This window comes from Monodelphis domestica, chromosome 2, assembly GCF_027887165.1.
Source record: "Monodelphis domestica isolate mMonDom1 chromosome 2, mMonDom1.pri, whole genome shotgun sequence".
Taxonomy (NCBI): domain Eukaryota; kingdom Metazoa; phylum Chordata; class Mammalia; order Didelphimorphia; family Didelphidae; genus Monodelphis; species Monodelphis domestica.
In genome coordinates this window covers 487,055,998-487,079,702 of record NC_077228.1, presented here as the reverse complement: position 1 = coordinate 487,079,702, position 23,705 = coordinate 487,055,998, and the positions used below count along the sequence as shown (strand labels likewise).

The following is a 23,705-nucleotide window of genomic DNA, read 5'->3' as shown; positions in this document are numbered from 1 at the left end:
ATTTTGATTACAAATTTATTATATATTTACTCTTGAGCTAAAAATTTCCCAAAGTCATCAGTGTATATTTTGTTTATTTGATAAATACATTTACTATACATTTCATTTTAAATTAATTTTGCTTACCAATTTACTGTGTATTTGTCCATGGGCTAAAATATTCCCAAAGTCATCTGTGCATATTTTATTTGGGAAATTAATTTACTTAAAATTTAGTTTTAAATTTATTATGCTTGCAAATTTATTGTATATTTGTTCAAGGGCTAAAATTTTTCCAAAGTTATCAGTGTATATTTTGTCTACTTGACAAACATGTTTCCTGCAAATTTTGTTTACTTAATAAACAAATTTACTATAAATTTTATTTACTTGATAAATACACAACTGCTTTCAAGGAGAGTCTTTCTGTGTTCAAGATAACAGTATGCAATGTTTTCAGTTGCATTATCATCAATGTCAAAAGCCCATGAATTCAGAAGACTTGAAATATGATGTGTTCTGGAAGAGAGGCCTCATAATGCCATTCAGAAATGGTAGAACAATGGAAGTAAGAAGAGATTCAGAGCTATTTCCTTCCTTGTTCTAATCCCTCTCAAGAGTGGGAGAGCTCACAGAAACACAAGAGCTCAGAATTCCAGAGATGGAAGGGACTTCAGAAGCTCCATAGCCCAATCTCTACCTGGACAAGAATTCCCTCTACCAGCGTATCCTATAAATGACCATCCAGCCATTGCTTAAAGACTTTTTTTTAACTTAATTTTTTCCACATTGATACAATTTTTAATAACCATTTCCTGACATTTTTGCAGTATATATTCTCTCCTTCCCTCCCCAAGACTGAAAGCAATAGGATATAGTTTTTCATGTGTTATCATACAATAGAGATTTCCATGACCATCCTATTTTGAAAGAAGACACAGATTGCTTACGCTAGGCAAACTTCATGGAAAAATTAAAATATTTCCAACAAGGGTAAACCTATTAGCTTCCAGGGAGCTCATTCCAATCCTAATCCTAACAGCTAATTGTTGGAAAGTCTTTCCTTTATAACACCGATATCAAGCTGCAATTTCCTGCTTTGCAACTTCCATCCACTGTTTCTAATTCTTCCCAATGAGACCAAGTAGAACAAATCTAATCCCTTTTTTTAAATGAAAACCCTAGAAAAATGTGAAAATAGTTCCCTTTTCTGAGCTAAATCTTCCCAGTTCCTTTTCAACCAATCTACATTTGGCATGAACTGGAAGTGTTGTCTGCGTGCTAATCATCCTCCTTTGAATTCTCTGCAATACATCAATGCTCTTCCTAAAACATGGTGTCTGGCATATAAAACGATTATACTCCTACAATTAAGAGTGATGCCAGGGGCAGCTGGGTGACTCACGGGATTAAGAGCAAGACCTAGAGGCAGGAGGTCTTGGATTCAAATCTGATTTTAGATATTTCCTAGCTGTGTGACCCTGGGCAAGTCACTTAACCCCCACTGCCTAGTCTTTACCACTCTTCTGCCTTGGAACCAATACAAAGTATTGATTCTAAGATGGAAAGTAGGGGTTTAAAAACAAGTGATGTCATCCTTCTTCTGAAAACTTTTGATAAAGAACCTCAGGGGGTTCTAGTGGAAAAACTTCAGAGAAATGAAATGAACGAAAGAGGAGATTTGGATTCAAATACAAGTTCTTATGCTTATTACAAAGAAAGAGAGAGAGAGAGAGAGAGAGAGAGAGAGAGAGAGGAGAGAGAGAGAGAGAGAGAGAAAGAAAGAGAGAGAGAGAGAAAGAAAGAGAGAAAGAGAGAAAGAGAGAAAGAAAGAAAGAAAGAAAGAAAGAAAGAAAGAAAGAAAGAAAGAAAGAAAGAAAGAAGAAGAAAGAAAGAAAGAAAGAAAGAAAGAAAGAAAGAAAGAAAGAAAGAGAGAGAGAAAGAAAGAGAGAAAGAAAGAAAGAAAGAAAGAAAGAAAGAAAGAAAGAAAGAAAGAAAGAAAAGAAAGAAGAAAAAGAGAGAGAGAGGGAGGGAGGGAGGAAGGAAGGAAGGAAGGAAGGAAGGAAGGAAGGAAGGAAGGAAGAGGGAGGGAGAGAGAAAGACAGAGAGAGAGAGAGAGAGAGAGAGAGAGAGAGAGAGAGAGAGAGAGAGAGAGAGAGAGAGAGTGAGTACCTGGCTTTCCGTTTCTTTACTCGACGTTCATGTTCTGCCTCTTCATAATATAGTTCATTGTGGCTGGAGTCTCTGCGTCGAGCAGCTGCAGCTATCATGGCCCTAGACTGTCCAGCAGCATTGTTCCCTGGGCCTTCAGGGAGAAATCAGCAGAAAAACAACAGTTTTAAAACTGTAAATCTCATAAACAGAAGGCAAAAGAGAAGCATCAAATTCTGTCAATACCCTCCACCCTATAAGAAGCTTATTGGTACATAAATCCCAAAGGAACAATTCCAACTTTATACCCCATAGAGTGGAGCATCCTCTAAATCCTTACCTGATATGCCCAGTTTAGGACAGGAAAGAAGTGCTTAATAAAACCCCAAATGGATCAATGAAAAGCAAAAGGGAATGGGATGAAGAATCCTAAACAATTAAAATGTTTGCAAGAAAAAAAATATATATATATGAGTGCGCTGAGGATGCTACTTACCATCTGTTATATAAAGTTTCAGTTTGGCCATAAGGGCAGCTGGAACATCACATTTCAGCAACAAAACAATGAGAGAGCATGAAAGGGAGGGGGGAGAACAAGGACAGACAGAGAAAAAAGAATGTCAAGAGACATGGAGACACCAACCACACGCAGGAAAATAAAGTTATGCTGGAATGTGTCATGGCGGCCACGACTTGGAAAATGCACCAACACCTCCAAGACATGCAAAAATGGCATCCATTAAGTTAAAAGATACAAAACCCATATACAAGTTCAACATTTGACACCTTCCCTTGTCTCTGTACCAAAATATATCTAATTTTCCTTATATATCACCTAATAGCAGATTAGTCTGTTTTCATCATAAAGGTTCTATTTCATCCTTAGACTCCAAAAGGATATAGTAATGCTTTCAAAATTCATCCTCTGTTCATTTGTCAGTGGACTAAAACACTCAATAAGCATTTTTAAAAAAACAATGAATTTATGCAAATCTAACACTCTCTATATATTCTTTTAAATTTAAATTTTAAAATTTTAATTTAAAAATCAAAATTCAAAAAAAATTTAAATTTAAATCAAATTAAATTTAAATAAATTGTCTTAGAATTGATACTAAGTATTGGTTCCAAGGCATAGGAATGGTAAGCGCTAGACTATGTGGGTTAAGTGACTTGCCCAGGGTCACACAGCTGGGAAGTATCTGAGGCCACATTAGTACCCAGGAACTCCAGATTGCAGGCCTGGCATTCTCTCCACTGAGCTGCCTAGCTGCCCCCATCCATATATTCTTTATCTTGTTAATGGCATTAGTCTCTTCTGGTACATGCAGAAAATGGAGCTCTATCCAAAGTCTATTCTCTAGTATTTAACAAATTCATTTTCTATAAACAATTAATGAAGGCCTAAATATGATGAGAAAGATGCATGAACTAGTGAGATCTGTTGTGTTCACTGACTTGGACGACTACTTGAATCTAAGCATTTCTCCAAACTTTCTAGAGTGTGCTCTTTCTAAGAATGGCTTCCATTATAGGAAACATAAACCAATGTTAATTAAAAAATGTTTTAAAAACATGTTAAACTTCCAAGGAGATTTTTTTGTGCAACTCACATAGATGTTGACCAATACTTCCTTTAAAAAAAATTATTTTTATTTTTAAACCCTGACCTCCTATCTTCGTGTCATTTCTAAGACAAAAGAGTGGTAAGGATTAGGCAATCAGGTTAAGTGACTTGCTCTGGGTCACACAGCTACGAAGTTAAATTCAATAATTTCTTTCCCCCCATTGATCCCCCACCACCATGTTCAACCTCAAAAACCACTCCCAGAAACATACCATCTACATTGTAGACTTTTAGGCCAGCCATGTGCTTAGCTGCTCGAGATTTGGAGGCTGTTAAGAGGGTTGGATTATAGATGGTGAAATCTTTGTAGTAATTTTCCAGAACTACCAATGCTGCTCGCTGTATGCTGAGAAGAGAGAAAAAATTAATTCAAAATTTTTTTTTTGCAAATGACCCAAAATTCTGGAGTTCACTTTGAATATAAATCAGCCATAAGGAAAAAATATTGGACTTTCTAAGAGGTGATAAAATGCCAGGAAACTTGGCTATGATGTCTTCGCTCAATCTCAAGGTTTGCTGCTTCTTGTCACCACCTGTAGAAGGCAAAGCCATGGCACAACATGGAATAATAACAATGATCTGGGCAGTAGCCCAAGCTCCGGGATCTAATGATATTCTCCCTCCAGAAGACTAGGTTTCAATAAAGTCCAAAGGTCTTGAGTGAAGGCAGAAGAAGGGACAATGGTATTTCCTAACTACCCAACCCTCTCCTCCTCCCTACTTGGGTCCCATCTCCCCAACTCTACAACAGCTCAAGCAAAAGGTAGGGGATGAGGGGTTGGGAGAAGAACCCCAAACCAAACCAAACCAACAACTTAGGCCCCATAAATTGCTAAACTGAGCTGATTTTCTTAATCTCTACACTTGTAGTTAGATAATGTTTTAGAGGACAGGAAAGACTAGTCATCCAGGGTTCTCAATAAATATTTAGAAGATGGAACTTAACTGTGAATAGCCAGTATTCTAAGACAACGAGAAAGGTAGATAGTGCATTGGATAGAATACTTATCTGGTCTCAGGTCCTTTACTAGCTGTATGCCCTTGCTCAAGTCACTTCACTTCTGCCTCAGTTTCCTCATCTGCAAAATTGGGAAAATAATAGCACCTAGCTCCCTTTGCAAACCTTCAAGTGCTCTCTCTAGAAATGCTAGCTATTTATTATTGTAAGATAAACTGGAGTAGGAAATGATAAACTACTCCAATATTTTTGACAAGAAAATACTAAATTGGATCGTGAAGATTTGGACATGCCTAAATAACAACAACAATTTTTTATTGTTATTGTTGTTATTATGGAAGAACCTGATAAATAGAATGGATTACAATGTGAAAATATCATTAGGGGCAGCTAAGTGGCTCAGTGGATTGAAAGCCAGGCTTGGAGTAGGGAAGTCCTGGGTTCAATTCTGGTTTCAAACTTCCTAGCTGTGTGACTCTGGGCAAATCATTTAACCCCAATTGCCTAGCCCTTGCCCTTCTGTCCTAGAGTAGTTACTAGGACAGGAAAGTAAGCATTAAAAAAAAAAGTACATTAAATAGCCAGAATTTTCTAAACGATTCCCATCTATTGGTGGGTCTCAAAGTTGGTAGCCACCATAATATCCTGCCACCCAGAGAGAGACAGACAATGGCACCCTCTTCTACCCTTCACTCAGTTTAACTTAACCAACATTTCACAATGTGCCATGGATACAGATATGGATAAGTGAGTCTCTGCCCTCGAGGAGCCTATGAATCACACAGAAGATGATAAGGAACTTTATTGGGAATACTACCCATTGCCCATGCCCGTGATGGCATCTCAGAGCTCATCCAGTCCAGCTAATTTTACACAGAAGGAAACTAAGACCCAGAGAGATGAACTTGTTTGCCCAAGGTTACACAGGGAGCTAAGTAACCTGGCAGGCACTCCAAAATTTGATTTTCTAATTTCAAAATTCCATTTCCATAAGAGCTTCATGGAAATGAAATGGGACAACTGCTCCTCCTAAAACTAGTTGGGGATTCTCATCTTCATAGAAGGGTATAAGTGCCAAGAAGTAGCACCAGACCCTGTCGTCCCACTCTAGCATTGATGGAAATATTTCAGAGTTTTTCTTTACTAAAAACTTTACTTTTTCCACTAGAGGAATGAAAATTCCAAGCAAAAACAAATGTTTGGGGTGTCATTCTTGGGTTTTTCCTCCCTGGCATGTTACACCTTGTTTTTCAATGCAAATGGACCAGAGATGAGAAAATTGCAGAAGTCAAGAATAAGTAACTGGATGTCTTTCATCCTGAGCAATACTTGAGATAGCATTCAATCAACACCTCCCAGGCATCTTTCTCAACCTTTCCACCCACACTGTTGAGAAGAATCACAACTCATAGCTCAGGAAAAGAAACCAGGAAGTTATTTTTCTTCCATACCAAGGTACAGGGAAGACTCAACCTTTTCCCAATATCTGTAATTATTGAGTTGTTTCAGTCCTATCCAACTTGTCAGGACTCTATTTGGGGTTTTCCTGGCAAAGATACTGAGGTGGTTTGCCATTTCCCTCTCCAACTCATTTTATGGATGAAGAAACTGAGTAAAACAGCTTTAAGTGACTTGCCCAAGGTCACATAGCTGGGAAATGTCTGAGGTCAGATTTAAACTCAGGAAGAGGAGTCTTCTTGACTTTATGTCTGGTACTCTATCCACTTTACTACCTAGTTGTCCTTTTCCATTACACACACCTACACAAATAAATGTCAGAATGTATTATATTATGGTTATATGTTATTACACAACAATAAATTATTATGATTATAAACATAAATAATTATAAACAATATTATTAATATACTGGGCAAGCCAGGCAATCCCAATTGTCTAGCCCTTGCTCTTCTGTCCTATTATTTATTATCTATATTATAAATAATATAATATAAAATATTATTTAATAATAATATATTCCACACACACATACATATATACAAATATTCCATTCTCTATTCTAGATCACAGTTGCTAAGTATTTACAATAAAATCTACCTTTATATAGCACTTAAATGTTTGCAAAACAATATATTTACTTATATATATATATATATGTATACACATAGGAGAGAATTCGTTAAATTTATTCAACAACCTCGTGAAATAGGTGTTATTATTACAGACAAGTAAACCTGTGAGAGCCTGTGAGAGTCACACAGGTAGCAAATAACTAAGGCAGGATTCAAATGCAAGTCTCTCTGTCTCCAAGTCTACTGTCATAGATGTCTGTGGTTACAGGCATATAGACGCCACCAAACCTGCCTTCTAGACTAGGCTAGAAAGTCAAATCTTCCTGTATTCCCCAGAAGAGTCAGATGTAAAAAGAGATAAAAGAAAAGGGAATGACATGACTTGCTCATCGGTGGGAGAATTTGTGAGAGTGTTTAGGGGGGGTAAAACTGAACTTGAAGGAAAAATTGTAAATGAAGATCTTTTTTCCTTACACTGTTCTCAAGGGAGACATCAGAATGACTCAGACAACAAGCAAAGAGAACTGGCTAGCCTCCCGGGTCTGATGAACTGCTACCAGAGTTAAGAGGCTCTTCTGGCTAAGTTTTTTCCCCCCGTTTTTTCCTTAAAGCCATAATCTTCTGTCTTCCAATCAGGACTGTGTCTTGGTTCCAAGACAGTAGAGCAGTGAGGGCTTGGCAATTGGGATTAAGTGACTTGCCCAGAGTCAAAGAGCTAAGAAGTTACAGAGACCAGATTGAACCCAGCATCTCCCATCTCTATACCTGGCTCTCAATCCTGAGTCACTTAGCTGTCCTTCCAGCTAAGTTTTAAAGTCTCCAAGAAATGTTCAAACCTTCATCCAAGTAGAAAATAATTTGTATACAATAATGCTTCCTCTGTCACTGAGAAGTGAAGTATTCGCACTAAGCAAATTTTCCTGGCACATCTGATAAAAGAGATAAAATTTAAAATCTATGTATGTTTTTAGCCCTTTTCAACACCTATTTCTGAAATGTATTACATCTTTTCTTGACTTCTAAAAGCGAGTGTACCATCAAAAAGTTAATCTTTTCTTGGTGATTCTGGGTTATTAATAACAAGTTATTATTCCGTACTATATAATCCAAGCCGTAGCACTAAGGTTCTTCATCCCTTCTGATAAATAGCCCCAAGATTACTTCCTTTTCAGTCTTTGTATTTTGTTTTCATACTTTTCATCTCTTCCCTTGAGGTTGGGCTGGAGTTTAATGTGCTTACCTAGAGCTGCCTTCCAAAACCACTGCCTTTTACAATGTGACCTGTAATCCATTGATAAGCTAAGAAGTCAGACAAGTGAATTATTAGAATTTTGAACAAAGGAAGAAAACCAGAGAATCTGAGAATGTTAAGGAAATTCATAGGCTATTCTGTTCAACTCAGATCCTAGAATATCAGCTATGATGCTGCGACCACATGATGGCCTCCAGTGAGAAAGAATTGACTATACCTCCCGAGAAGCCTGTGCTACTTATAGAAAATTTTAATTATTAGGAATTTTTTCCTAAGGTCAAGCCTAATCCTGCTTCTTTTCAGTTTCTACCTACTGTAGACCAAGTGAATAAACAGTTCTTCAAATACTGAAAGGATGCTAGCTCTCTTTCCTCCTCCTATGTCTACTTTTTTTTTTTCCATGCTAAATATGCTGAAATCTTTCAACTGATTCTTATAAGGCAGGCTCTCCAGGAACCTTCACCCTGGTTACCCTCCTGTTGGCAATCACTAATTTACTAATGTCCAAGGACAGAAAGGAATATTCAACTGTGGATGGACTGAAATGGCATTAAATAGGATGATCGCCTCCCATTCTGGATATAATGTCCCCTTTTTAGAATCTGAAATCAAGGTGAGTCTGGTGTTGCCAGCAATTTCTTCCATTATGCCACAACTGCATCCCCTTCAAACGCTTCTCATAGGTGAGCCCTTGTGTGGATGCCTCATGTTGTAAAGAACTTGGAAACAGAGGTTAAATAGACTAGTATTCACTTTCCCATAATGTATGTACATCAAAGAGGTAATCAATGACATCTATACAGTACATTTCATACTTCTTGCAAAAGAAAAAAAAAATCATATGGAATTACTGGAGTCTCCAAAAATGGATTCTTTATCATTAGCCCATTTCCTAGTTGATGGAGGCTCTGATATTGACGATGAACTTTAATGCATAGAATTGGTGATGTGTGTCTTTGGGACTCAGAAATCCTTCCATAGACTTCCTAGTCATCCCACGTGTAATAAGTAACCTCATAATAAGATAAGTATTACTACAGCATTGTCTTCAGAGAAGAGGGGGGAAAATTAGCCTTTATGGGAGATGTCCACAGCAAGAGGTAATGCCATCCTGGTCCATGGAGGACATAGTTGGCTGCTTTAGGGGTCACTAGGCATCCCTTTTTCAAGAATCTAAGGCTACCCAGAATACCTTGCAGTTCTGGAATTACAGATAAACCCAGTAATTGTCATAGTTCATGGGCATGGCTGGTTCCTTTGAATGGAATATACTTTTCTCTCTTACCCATCCCTTTTGGTGTCTGTCTATTTCAATCTCATTCTAACTTATTATTTCATTCTAGCTCAAATCTCCTCTACTTCATGAAGTCCTTGATGAAATCATTTGGCATGGTTAGATCCCTTCCATCCTAAAAAATATCTTTCCTTGCTTCTGCCATCCCCTCAAGGATCATCAAATATCTCCCTTCCCTCTCATTGCTAAAATTCTGGAAAGAGCTGTCTCTGTACTCATTTGCTCATCAACAATCCATCCCTTTTTAATTTAATTTCCAATTTCCTTACTGAAACTGTTTTCTCCAAGATCACCAGTGATTTAAAAAGACAAAAACAAAATACTACCTTATGTCTCTCAATACTAAATATTAATTCCAAGGCAGAAGAGTGATAAGGGGAAGGCAACCGAGGTAAAGTGAATTATCCAGGGTCACACTGATAGGAAGTATCTGAGGCCAGATTTGAACTTCTCAAATTCCATGCCCGGTACTCTATCACTGGGCTACCTAGCTGTCTCTAGGGGCATCTTTAATGGAAAATTCAGGGGCATTTTCTCACTCATCTGTGGTATTTACTACCAATCACCCTCTCCTCCTAGATAGTTTCTTCTCTGGTTTCTATGAAACTGCTCTCTCCTGATTCTTCTCTGCTAGCTTCCTCTTGGTTTCTTTCACTCTTTTGCCCATTCCTTATGTGTAGGTGTTCCCTAAGGCTCTGTAAACAATCCTTTTATCTTCTCTCTTCTATAGTTCCACCCTTGGCATGCTCACTAGACCCATAGTGCCAATTATCCTATTTGTGAAAATAGTCCCGAAATCTAAATATGTCACTGTAAGCATTTTGAATATCAAGACAGTCTTTCCTCCTCACTTCCTACCTTTATTGTATTCCTCAGCATATAAGCACAGTGTCTTGAAGCTAGAAGGCACTTAACAATGATGAACTGAATATAGATATCCATATAGAAACTGATGTACAAGGAAAAAACAAAAAGTAAGCATTCATAAATTATATATTATTCAGAAGGGTAGCAAAAAATCCCAAGATAAGCCCAGAAAAAACAACCTTAAGCTTTTAGCAATAGTATGTTGACTTTAGTCCTGTAGAGTGGACACTGGCACAAGAATGGATAAGTTTATATATGACATGTAAGAAATGACCAATACCATCCAGGGGGTGGAGGATGGGGGTCAATGAATCAATGAAAAAAATTTTGATACAAGCAAAAACAAAAAATTAAAAAAAAAAAGATAAAAACAGCCCCTGACTTCAGGGAATTGACATTCTAATAAGAGAAGATAACATATAAAGGCATGTTTGAGTTGGAAAGCAGGTTGAGAGTGGGGAGAGGGGAGAGGGGATTATACATAACAATGTGGTTTGGAAATGGCCAGTAAGTGGTGTAGTGGCTTTGTTTGGAACAAGATAAGGTGAAGGCAAGGGCAGTTAGGAAGGAAGGAAGGAAGGAAGGAAGGAAGGAAGGAAGGAAGGAGGGGATGGAGGGAGGAAGGAAGGAAGGAAGGAAGGAAGGAAGGAAGGAAGGAAGGAAGGAAGGAAGGAAGGAAGGAAGGAAGGAAGGAAGGAAGGAAGAAAGGGAGGGAGGGAGGGAGGGAGGGAGGAAGGAAGGAAGGAAGGAAGGAAGGAAGGAAGGAAGGAAGGGAGGGAGGAAGGAAGGCAGGGAGGAAGGGAGGAATGGAGGAAGGAAGGGAGGAAGGGAGGAATGGAGGAAGGGAGGAAGGAAGGAAGGAGGGGATGGAGGGAGGGAGGAAGGAAGGAAGGAAGGAAGGAAGGAAGGAAGGAAGAAGGAAGGAAGGAAGGAAGGAAGGAAGGAAGGAAGGAAGGAAGGAAGGAAGGAAGGAAGGAAGGAAGGAAGAAAGGAAGGGAGGGAGGCTGAGAGGGAGGGAGGGAGGAAGGAAGGAAGGAAGGAAGGAAGGAAGGAAGGAAGGAAGGAAGGAAGGAAGGAAGGAAGGAAGGAAGAAAGGAAGGAAGGAAGGAAGGGAGGGAGGCTGGGAGGGAGGGAGGAAGGAAGGAAGGAAGGAAGGAAGGAAGGAAGGAAGGGAGGGAGGGAGGGAGGCTGGGAGGGAGGGAGGAAGGAAGGAAGGAAGGAAGGAAGGAAGGAAGGAAGGAAGGAAGGGAGGGAGGGAGGGAGGGAGGCTGGGAGGGAGGGAGGAAGGAGGGAAGGAAGGAGGGAGGTAGGTAGGGAGGGAAGGAATATTATTCCTTAGCCTGAACTAAAATCTACAAATTTATATCTCTTGGTCCTAAATCTGTTCTCTCTGGCCATGCAGAATAAGACTAATCTGCCTTCTAAACCTCATCTTTCATTACTTGAAATAGTTAAAGATAGTACCTATGTCTCTTCCCCTCAAGTCTCCCCTTTTCTCAGTGAGGGTGGGTCAGTAAGACAATGAGGTCAGTGAAGAGAGAAAATTAATTCCTTGACACTCGCTAGCTATCTTTCTTTGAGAGATGTGTGCTGGGATGAAACAAGGACTTTGACCTTGTAAATTAAGCGTTTGTGAAAGCTCCAAAGTACAGGACCCAAAATGAAACTTTGTTTAGCTTTTTTGTGTAAACTACCCTCTCCAGGGGCCAGCTGGCCCCCACATCTGTTTACCTGACAGCTGCTTGCTCCTGTGAAGAATCAACAAAGGTTATTTCTGCTTGGATATATGTCTTTGTTGGAGAAGAACCGGCCTCGTGTGTGGAGGGGGGAAGAAGAAAAGGGGAGGTTTGAGTAAGGTTAGATGGATGATAGGAAGCAACATATAGATGAGAAATAACCCAAGGAAACCCAAATATAACTCCCCAATACCACAAATGACCACTCCTCTGAGAACTGGGTATAAAATTCCTTCTAACACCTCCTCTCTTTTAATTAAATATTAGGCTTAAAGACACCGTGTTTGAGATGACAGTTTATTCAAGCCAGAGATAACAGAGCCATTAATGACTACTCTGCAACTTGAAGAAAAGTAAATAAGGATGGACAACAGCTGGAAATACCTCTTCTTTCAACTGAGAACTAAATCAAACTAAAAGAGTAAACTGGGCCAATATCTTAGCTCCCCAGTGACTTTTCGGTAATGGATTCTAGAAGCTAGCAGGACTCAAAGTCCATGGGAACCCTGAAAACTTGCAGTGAAATTATAATATGAGAAGCAAACAGATAGTAAAGATAATTGAAATCCACCTCCTTTCCTATTCACCCAAAGGGTGGTTGCCAGTAAGGTTTCCCTTTCCATAGAAGCTACCTGGGTGCCCCAAGGTACAGTTCCCCAAGTTCCAATTAGGTGTACATGGGAAAAGCCTTCACTGTGTACCTCCCGGAACCATCATGAGATGAATTAGAGTCTTCATGCTCTTGGGTGGTGTGCACCTTCCATATAAATTGGCAAATATCTGAAAATTGTCTCTACATATGCATTCCAGTCCCAGAACTGCAGATTGTCAGAGCTAGAAGTGACCTCACAGGTCATTGAGTCAAATCTCTCTACAATATCTCCAATAAGTGATTCAGTCTTTGCTTAAAAACCTCCAGTTTAGAGAACCCCCAAATTCCCCTGACGCATTCTTTTCTTCCAGCTTGGAATAGTTTATGAACACTGTGCAGCTGGGTTGTTCAACAGATAGAGAGCCAGACCTAGAAATAGGAGATCCTGGGTTCAAATCTGCTCAGACACTTCTTAGCTGTGTAAATCTGGGCAAATCACTTAACCCCAGATGCTTAGCCCTTACCACTCTTTTGCCTTGGAACCAATCCATACTATTGTATTCTAAGAGGGTAAGGGTTTTTTAAATAATCTATAAATGCTATTGACTAATATATTTTTACTTATTTTATTTTCATTTTTAAATTGCCTTTTTTCCCCTCTTTTTTCAAAAAGTCACATTTGGCATAATGCCCTGGGTGCAGTAGGTGCTTAATAAATGTTTGTTCACTTGAGTCCATAACATTTCGAGGTCTATAATCACATTTTTCCCCAAAACAACCCAATAAGGCAAGTTATGCAAGAAATAATATTCCCACTATATGGGTGAAATCACTGCAGTACAGATTAAGTAACTTCTCCAGGCCTCCAGTGTTGGAATTCAACCTCAAGAACTTTAGGCTCCAAGTTTCATTACATCATGTCTTGCCTTCTTGGGGGGAGGCAATTGGAAGGCACCCAGCATGGTGGCCTTGTTGATCAGGCATGAACAAGTCTTTGTGACTCCATTTGGTGTTTTCTTGGTATAGATAATGGAGTAGTTTGCCATCTCCTTCTCTATCCCCTTTTACAGACCAAGAACCCAAAGTAAATTGAATTAAGTGACTTGCTCAGGGTTACACAGTTAATATTTATCTGAGGCCACATTTGAACTCAGGTCTTCCTGACTACTGTGCCACTCCACTGGTGGCCTGGGAAGTCAGGAAAACTTGTACAATTCAAGCCTCAGACTGACTAGTTGTGTGATCCTGGGCACATCACTTAATCTGTCAGACTACATTTCTCATCTGTAAAATGGGGATTATTGTTCACAGGACTGATAGGAGGATCACGTAAAGCAAAAGAACTAAATAAAGCCTAGTTTTTAGGAATACAAATTCTAAAAGGAGAAGGCTCAGGTATCTTCTAGTTTTCCTTTTGTGGCCAATTACAGTCCTAACAAGTACTTATAAATGCCACAAATCACTAGAAAGCCAATGCCATTCACTCATTTTCTGAACTGAAAAGGGCTCCCATTGGTCATTTAAATTTCCCCTCTACAACATATCTGATATTGTCATAGTACACCATATACAAACACAAGGGGAAATCCACTTCTTACAGTCTCTCCTCTCTCTCTCTCTCTCTCTCTCTCTCTCTCTCTCTCTCTCTCTCTCTCTCTCTCTCTCTCTTCCCTTCTCTCTCACTCCTTTCTCCCCTCCTCTCTCCTTCTCTTTCTCCCTTCCTCTTTCTCTCTTCCCTTCTCTCTCTCCTTCTCTTTCTCCCTTCCTCTTTCTCTCTTCTCTTCTCTCTATCCTTCTCTTTCTCCTCTCCTCTCTTCCCTTCTCTCTTTCTCTCTTCCCTTCTCTCCTTCTCTCTCTCTCTCTCTCTCTCTCTCTCTCTCTCTCTCTCTCTCTCTCTCTCTCTCTCTCTCTCTCTCTCTCTCTCTCTCTCTCTCTCTCTCTCTCTCTCCCTCCCCTCTTCCCTTCTATCCACCCCTTCTCCCCAGTCCATTTTATACAGGCAGCTCTAATGCTCAAGAAATTATTTTTTTCCTGACAACAAGCCTAAATTTGCCTCTTTAAGAAAATAATTAAAATTTCTCCCTAGAGGAAAAATTAAAATTCAAAGGTGGGGGTGGGCTGTATGGAGACCAATTGAGGCTCTTCTCTTTCAAACCTTTTCAGTAAAAACCTCCCCCTGAATTGGTTTGGATAAGGGGCAATTTCCTTTCTCAATAGAGGGAAAGAACTTGGGGGGAGGTGTGGAGGACAAGGGTAAATCTCAGTCAATAAGACCCAGACATCTTTAAAATGAGAACAATTTCCTCCCTCCTGTTGGGGTGGAATGGGAGGGATTGGTAACAAAGCTCTAGCCTGTTGGGAAAACCCACAGCCACATCCCAGAATTGACCTGAAGCTACACATGGTCCAAGTATTTAAAGGGCCACACAGGAAGCAGAAAAAAATGCCTGAAAGTCAGATTCCCCAAGACTGGGAGGCCAAGCCCATCCTGGCTAGAGGCTATATGACCAGGCAGTCACAGGGGAGCTTCAGGGGCCAAATTCTTCAGTCCCACCAGCCCCCGTGAGCCATAAAATGCCTTTGGCATGTGCTTTGAAGCCCCTTCCTGACCTCCAGATAAAGGGCCATAAGTTGAGTTAGAAGGAGATGGGGGTGGAGGGCCAAAGAGGCCTGAGGAATGGAAAGGGGCTGAAGAGGACCAACAAGGATACTGGAAAAAGCTTGCCTCTCTCCAGAGACCCTTCTAAACCCCTTTTACCTGTTGGGGGTAATGGGTTTTTTTTTTCCCCTTTCTTCCCTCTCCTCATGAGTTGCTTGGAGAGCTAAATCATCAATTCAGCTATTTTAGTGGGTGACTAAAAGGAAGGAAGCCAGGAAACAAAAGCTCACAGATTCTAAACTTGGAAAGGGCTGAGCCGCAGGTCAGGAGAGATGTCGAGGGGAAACAGAACCAAGCAAGTTATCATTAGCCCTGACAAGGCATTTATGAGAACAATAATGAGTTCACATCAACAGAGCAAATCAACAGGCATCCACAAAAGGTTTACTCTGTGCTAGGAACCCTGTTAAACGCTGGGATTAAAAAAGAGGCAAAAACACAGTCCTTGCCCTCAAGGAGCTCCCATTCTGACGGAGAAAGCCACAGAAACAAGGTGGATACAAGACATTTCCAGAGTAGAGAGAAGGGAATTTCTGAGGAGGCAACTGGAGTAGGGAAAGAACTGGGAAAGGCAAAGGCCCTCATGCAGACAATCCATACACTCACAGAGACATCTATATATGCCTATATATTTTGTGATTGTTTAGTCATTTTAGTCACATCCAACTCTTGGAGTTTTCTTTTCCAGCTCATTTGACAGGTAAGGAAACTGAGGTAAACAAGGTTAAGTGACTTGTCCAAGGTCACACAGCTAGTATGTGTCTAAGGCTGAATTTGAACTGAGTTAGATGAGTCTACCTGACTTCAGGACACTGTCCACTGTGCCACCTTGCTACCCCATGCCTATATATACACAGAGACATAAATACATACATATATATATATATATATATATATATATATATATGTATAGCTGTATATATGGTACATAGTTAAATGTGTAGATGTTTCCTATGCTAGAATTTATTATTAATTAATTCACTGAAGGCAAGGATCACCTCTTTTTTTGTCCATGCACCTTTAGAGTCTAATGCCTGACATAGAGTAGGCACTAACGCTTAATTAAATTAGATCAAATCTTGCCTCTGCTAATTATGAGACTTCAGGAGAGTCCCCTAACACTCTGGGGCTGTATTCTCTTCTCTGTAAAAGCAGGGGTTACCTCCAAATTTTCTTCTGGCTCTGAATCTGGGCAACTGTGAAATATACATCAAGAACTTCAAAAGCCTTCAGGAGCTATAGAAATGGAGATATTTGGAATTCTTCCTCACTCTGTGCCTCAGGAATTCAGACATCAGACATGAATGAAAGGAGACATCTAATAGAATTGGACCAAGTCAACAAATACTGACCACCAATGGGTCTGGAAATATTTCTAGGCCATCCTGGTATTCTGAGAAAAAGAATCTGGTCAAGGATTCTCCATGGTTAACCACAGAGTAACCTTCAGCCCACTCTATCTGTGGCTCTTTTATTTTTCTGTTCTTAAATCCGTACTTTCTTGCTTAGAATTGATTTAAAAAAACCTCTCTCTCTCTCTCTCTCTCTCTCTCTCTCTCTCTCTCTCTCTCTCTCTCTCTCTTTCTGTCTTTCTCTTTCTCTGTCTCTCTCTCTGTCTCTGTCTCTCTCTGTCTCTCTGTCTCTCTCTGTCTCTGTCTCTCTCTCTGTCTCTCTCTCTGTCTCTGTCTCTGTCTCTCTCTCTCTGTCTCTCTCTCTTTCTCTCTCTCTCTCCCCTCTCTCTCCCCCCATCCATATCTCAGTTCCAAGGCAGAAGAGAAGCAAGGGCTAGGTAACAAAGGTTAAGTGACTTTCCCAGGGTCATACAGCTAGAAAGTGTCTAAGATCAGATTTAAACCCAAGTCCTTCCAACCACTTTCCTGGAGCTCTATCTAACTGTGCTACCAAACACTAGAGGTTCTTGGTCTTTCTGTTGTGTCATAGCCTCCTTTGGCAGCCAGTCTGGTGAAGCCTATGGAATTTGTCTAAGAAAACTGTTTTATTTTATTTTTAAACTTTTACCTTGTATCTTAGAATCAATACTGTGTAGGGGTTCTAAGGCAGAAGAGTGGTAAAGACTAAGCAATGGGGGTCAAGTGCCTTGCCCAGGGTTATAGAGCTAGAAAGTGCCTGAGGCCAGATTTGAACCCAAAACCTCCTGTCTCTGGGTTTGGCTCTCCATTCATTGAGCAACCTAGCTGCCCCCAAGAAGAATTTTTTTTAAATACATAAAATAAGTAATATTACAAAGGAAAGCAGTTATGTAGAAATACAAATATCCAAATAAAAATCAACTCTACTGACCCCAAAGTTCTGAACCTCTGCCCTAGAAACCACCACTGCTCTTGACATCCTTCTGCCTCCCCAGATTTCAAGAAGGTAGGAAAGCCTCCCCTGCACCTGGTCAAAACAGGGATGTGAGAAAGGAATCAATTTTCTAAAATATCTTCCTAAGATTGATTTTGAGCTAGAAGAGCCTTTAGAGATCAGGTCACTAACTGTTTCCAATCTGTTCATTTTACAAACGAGGAAACTGAGTCCCGCTGAGTTTCTGAGCCCCGGTCTTCTGATTTCCAATTCAGGTGCCGTTTTCTACCTTCCTGTTTCTACCACCAGTCACTGAGACTCTGATAGGAAAACACAAGCGCGGAAACAAGGTCTCCACCAGCAGAGGTGTCACCACATCGGGTGGTAGCCCAGGGCGATGCCCCCATTGTGTTCACCGTGGGTGGCTGGCAGGGGGGGCAGGAGGTGGCACCTGGGAGTGGGGGAGGCTTCCTAGCTAATATCCATCCTGGTTCCTTTCAGGCTCTGCAAGCCGCACGCAGGGAGCGGCCAGATGTTGGAGGACCCCCTTGGGTCCAACTTCATGATACAGCAGGCTGATTCTGCATTCGTGTGTCGGCTCTCGCTGACAATCCTGACAAGGCTTTTTTTTTTCCTTTTTCTTTCTGAATGGCTGATCTATTGTTTGCTGCGTTGTCTCTCCTGTTATTTCTCTTCCCGGTCGTCCCGCTGTCAGTAAGATTCTGGCAGGCTTCTCCCATTTGGGAGCATCTACCAAAGATCCTTTCTTTCCCTGTCGACAGGTAGGAGCTTTCCCGCCAAGTGTGACTCCAGGCCAACGCTGCAAGGCTACGGCCTCCGCAGGCTCCTCGCGGTTTGTGGGTGTCTTTTTCCTTCCTAAAAAGAGAGCCTGGCTGCCCCAAAGGTCTAACTCATGAACCTAAATCGCTGCGAAAGAAGAAAGCGTGTCCAAAGCTCAATGATTCCATTTGCTCTTTGAAAAAGAGGACGACTCCATAGATGAGGGCAGGATTTCACTCTCATCCCAGTTTATGATCCCGGAAGGCAAAGAGGCCTTAAATTCACTCAATCAACAGAGCCAACCAACTAGATGTTGGAGTATTTTCCTATTTAAAAGGTTGATGGGGATATGATTGGGGATGTAGACTCTAAATGATCACTAGTGCAAATATTAATCATATGGAAACAGATCTTGATCAATGACATCCATAAAACCCAGTGGAATTGCTTGTTGGCTACAGGAAGGGCGATGGGAGGAGGAGAGGGAAAGAACGTGAATCATGTTACCATGGAAAAATATTTTAAATTAATGAATTAAATAAAAATTTTCAAATAAAAAATAAAAAAAACATTGTCAGCAAATAAATAGTTTTGTTTCTTCTTGGCAAAAAAAAATTATATTGGCATAATCTGAAAAAACAATAAAGTGCATATTTTTACATTAAAATAAAAAAATAAAAAGTTTACATTTTCCCATAACCGTATCCCAATGTAAAGTTGTTGAGTCAATGAGTCAAGTTCAAACTCTCTGGGACCCCATTTGGGATTTTCCTGGTCAAGATACTGGAGAGGGTCGCCATTTCCTTCTCCAGTGGATTAAGACAAACAGGATCACACAGCTAGTAAATCTTAGGCTGGATTTGTATTTAGACCTTCCTGCCTCCAGGCCTGGCACTCTGTGCCACTTAATCAATCAATTGAAAAGTATTATGAGATTGGGGGGGGGGGCACTAGATCAAAATCAAGTCCAATCTCCAGACCTATTTTTGAAACAGCAAGTCCAATGGTTAGAGTAGTACAAGCCTAGTTCCAAGAGGGAATCTTCTGGAAAAGAAAGGGTCCCCCCCCCTTTTTTTTCTTTTTGTCTCTTGACCTCTCTTGAAAGGAGGACCTTGCTTAGGAGATGTGACCCTTCTAGGAAGAGATAACAAGGTCCCTGGAACCCAAGAGAGCACTATATCAAAGGGGAACTTTACAAGGACTCTATGAAGGGAGAAAAGACTTGTCAGTAACCAGAAGGCATGCCATAGGTACATTCAATACATGGGCCTAAAGATCATTAACTTAAAAAAAAAAAATCCTTACCTTCTGCCTTAGAGTTACAAAGAAAAGGAAGACACGGTCCCTGATCTCAAGAACCTCTAAGGGAAGAGGAGACAGATGTACAAAAGTAAAGGCTTAAGAGAGAGAATTAAGTATTGGGAAAAGCAAAAGAAATTCTAGAATTTCAGAGTTGGAAAGGTCTTTAGATGTATAATATACAGTGGAAAGCATGCTATCTCCAGAAGTCAAAAGATCTGTGTTCAAATTCTGATTCTGATATTTATTAGCTGTATGACCTTTAGGAAGTCATTTAAGCTCCTTAGAACTCAGTTTCCTTGCCTTGAGGGGAGGGGGTCAAATGACCTCTGAGGTCTTTTTTGTGACCCTGTGATACAATCCAATCTACCTCATGTAAAAAAAAAATTCTGTTACAATACATCTGACAAGGTGTCATCAAATAAGAACCCACTACCACCAGAGGTAGTCCTAGAATGGATTTTTGGACAGCCATGATTGTTAAGAAGTTTTTCCCTGACATCAAACTTAAAGTAGCCTCAGTAGGAAAATTATTTAGGCCTGGGGACTGGAGGTCCTGGGTTCAATTATGGTCTAAGACATTTCCTAGCTGTGTGATCCTGGGTGAATCACTTAACCCCAACTGTCTGGTCCTGACTGCTCTTCTGCCATGGAACTAAGACTTAGTATAAATTCTATGACATGATAAAAGCTTAAAAAAATAAAGAAAGAAAAAAATTAAATGTGTCTATAAAGAAATAATTAAGTTAAAAGCCCAGGAAAATATCACTTGCTAGTAAGATGGGGAGGGAAGAGAGATGCACTAGTAAAGGTTTCATGAAGGATATGTCCTCTGAACTAGGTCTTGAAAGATGGGGAGTGGAGGTGGAAAGGGGGGAGGAAAGGATATTTCATCCAGGCATAGGAATGGTATGAACAAAGACAGAATGAAGAAAATATAGCACATTGAGGAGATGAGCAGTCTACTTTAATTGGTTGGGAAACAGTGTTTGATAGGGGTCAAAAAGATAAATTGGAACCAGATTATGGAAAACCTTGAATGTCAGAATAAGACTTTATAAAGTAGATAATGAGGAGTTTTTGTTACTGTTGAGTCATTTCAGTCATCTCTGACTCTTCATGACCCCATTTGGGTTTTTCTTGGCCAAGAGACTAGAATGGTTTGCCATTTCCTTCTCCAGTTCATTTTACAGATAAGGAAACTGAGGTAAATAGTGTTAAATGACTCATCCGGGGTCACACAGCTACTAAGTGTCATATCTGAACTCGGGAAGATGAGTCTTCTTGGCCAAAGATCTGGCACTCTATTCCCTGGATGACCTAGTTGCTCATAATGGGAGTTACTGATGACTTTTGAACAATGGAATGGCATGATCAAAAACTATGCATGAAAAAATGGCAGTGATGGGTAAAAGGAAGAGAATTCAAAAATACACTGTAATATCCCATGTGAAATGTAATAAGACTTCCAACTAGGTCAGTGGAAATGGTATGAAGAAGAAGGGTAGGAGAACAATTAGGATATCAACAGTCTTTGGTGGCTAATCGAACATAGTGATATAGAAAGAAAGGGCACTCAAAGATAACATTGATTTACTTCTCTGCCTCTCGGTCTCCTTATCTGTACAAATAGGGGGTTCGACTGGATAACCTCTCCAATCCCTTCTACTTCTAAATCTATGATCCTATGAATGGGTGATGTGGAACATGGGTAATTGGTTATAAATTATGCCACTAACAAAAACCAAGAATTCAAGCAGAAAGGCAGATCTGTTCAGTTGAATATGGGACAAATTGAGTTTGAGATGCCCAGAGAATGGCTTACTCAAATATTTTGAATTCTGTAAGCAACAGGAATCTGGAGGGTATATAAAATATTTTAAGTGATTGGGGAATTTGGTTATGGGCTTGGCAGTAAATTCAACAGAAATAACAGTGATAGAGAAAATTTTCAAAATTCAAGATTTGGGAGAGAGGAAAGGGATAGAAGACTAGCCCTGGCTGAGAAGCAGATCTAACATGGCCATGGTGATGGATGGCCAAATTGGAATGAAGATGGCAGCCAACATGGAGAAACTATGAAGTGAGGATGTTAGAAGAAACATCAATATGACGATCAAAGTAGCTGAGAACTCTGGATGATGATTGCACGGAGAAGATCCCTCGATCAAATGGTGAAGAAGGCTGGAGGACGTGAGTCCTTTGAGGGATGGGACCATATCATATAGTACAATATCTAGGCTGGAGCACAATGCCAAATACGAAATTATCTTCCAGGCTTCTTATCAGTTCTTTGGGCAGATGTTTATACCAACTCCAGTCAAAATGGATATTTTGTCCTCCATTAATGATTGGCCTTTGCATTCTAAGGTGAGCACAATACAAAGAGGCTAGGTCAGAGAAATGGCCTTGTTTCCCCTCCATATCAGGTGAGACCCATGAGCAGAGATCGGGAAGGGAAGTCTCCACTCCTGGTCCCTGCCCAGGAGGCAGCTGTACAAACAGAAGAGATCACTGTCCAGAACCTTTCACTCTCATCAAAGCCCCTTTTTAACAAACACCACAGAAGCTAACCACTAACGGCAGCTCCATTTCCTCCCTAATAATCCCTCAAATCCAAAATAAATTTAGATTCTGATCCCTAACACACGCACTGACGATTTAGCTCCCACTGCTCTTGGGGTCTGCCAGGCACTTATTCTTTTATCTATATCTGGGAGGGGTACAAAATATCCATATTGGATTACTATTAACAACAAAAGTAAATACACACTCCCTGAGAATTTAAGCTTTTAAATTGTCCATTGTGTTTTAAATAAATGTACCCAAACTTGCACAACTATTACTGGGCTCTCCCCCTCTAGTCAAACACCAATGTTCACAGCATAAAAGAGAACTTATTTTAAAGAGATGAAGAGTGTTGGAAGGGAATCCTTTGTTGAAGGGTTGAGGTGGGGGGAGCCAAACCTCCCTCAAACCCCCCCCCCCCAAATTCTACTGCCTCTTGATTGATTTAGGGGAAAATGTCTAGAACTGGAAGAAGACATGAACCCAAAGGCTTCAATCTCATTCTTCCATACTGAGATAGAACCTAAACCTCAGAGATCTCACCCCCAAGAGAAATTATGAGGAAGAGACCTCAGCAGCAGATATGATATCATTCAGTCAAACTTCTTTTTCATACAGGAAAAAAATAAAAGATTGTTGTCTTGGGGGTGTACCCAAGAGACCAGGAGAAAGGGTCCCTGCGAGTGAAAAGGAGATTGTCTTTGAAATGACAGCTATCTCTTCCACATCACAACTTTCCCCCTCACGGTTTTGTTATATCACAAGTTGGCATAAGCAATTAAATGGGAATTTGGGGGGAGTCTTGCGGAAGCCACAGAGGACACACGAAAGCCAGCAGACAACACAGAAAAAAATTTGCAACTCAGAAAAACATACTTAACCCCAAATTTATAACAAGGTACTGTAAACACTCCATAAAATACAAAAAAAAAATCAGATTTCTTCTCTGGTACAAAGGGAGGGCCAAAAAATTCTACCCAGATTTTTCATATCTAGGGAGCTGTTCCTCTAATGCCCACAGTGTGGAAAAATATATAATAATATAATATAATATAATATAATATAATATAATATAATATAATATAATATAATATAATATAATATAATATAATATAATATATATGCCTAAATTCAAATGCTATCATCTTCCCCTGGCAGTGTTTCAAGTTGAGGGTGGGGGAGATATTGATTCGATTCAGTCATTCCATTTTAAATAATAGGAGTGGCAAGAAATTTGGGGCCACAGATTTAGAATTGGAAGGAGCGACTGATGTCTTTCTACTATACCCTTTTCACTTTACAGATAGGGTAACCGAGGGATAGAGAAGTTAAAGGTATTTAGAGTCATGAAACCTCAAAGGCCATCTGGTTCAACCCATACCCCAAAAGAAAGTCCTCTGCACCATTCCTAGCATAGGTCACACAGGATGAAATAGTCCAGATGGTTTGGATTATTGACCAATGGAAGGAATTCCCCTATCAAGGAAACCATGTATCTGTATAAATGTTTATCCTGAATAAAGTTTCCTTGTGTCCTCCTTTAGACTGTGAGCTCCTTGAGGGCAGAGACCTTCTTAGGCTTTTCTTTGGATGCCCAGAGTTTAGC

At 40.2% G+C, this 23,705-nt stretch overlaps 1 protein-coding gene across 2 annotated transcripts in view; it reads right to left on the bottom strand.

Moving 5' to 3' along the window:
• VANGL1 (VANGL planar cell polarity protein 1) overlaps positions 1 to 23,705 on the bottom strand; it is an 89,506-nt gene that overhangs the window by 14,853 nt on the left and 50,948 nt on the right. The window contains exons 5-7 of one of the 2 annotated variants that reach the window (XM_056819249.1): positions 3,970 to 4,103; positions 2,627 to 2,665; positions 2,152 to 2,284 (exon numbers count right to left, since the gene is read on the bottom strand). In XM_056819249.1, coding sequence (XP_056675227.1) covers positions 2,152 to 2,284; positions 2,627 to 2,665; positions 3,970 to 4,103 — 306 coding nt within the window. The remainder of the gene's footprint in view (positions 1 to 2,151; positions 2,285 to 2,626; positions 2,666 to 3,969; positions 4,104 to 23,705) is intronic. The other variant, XM_056819250.1, reaches the window with a different exon arrangement.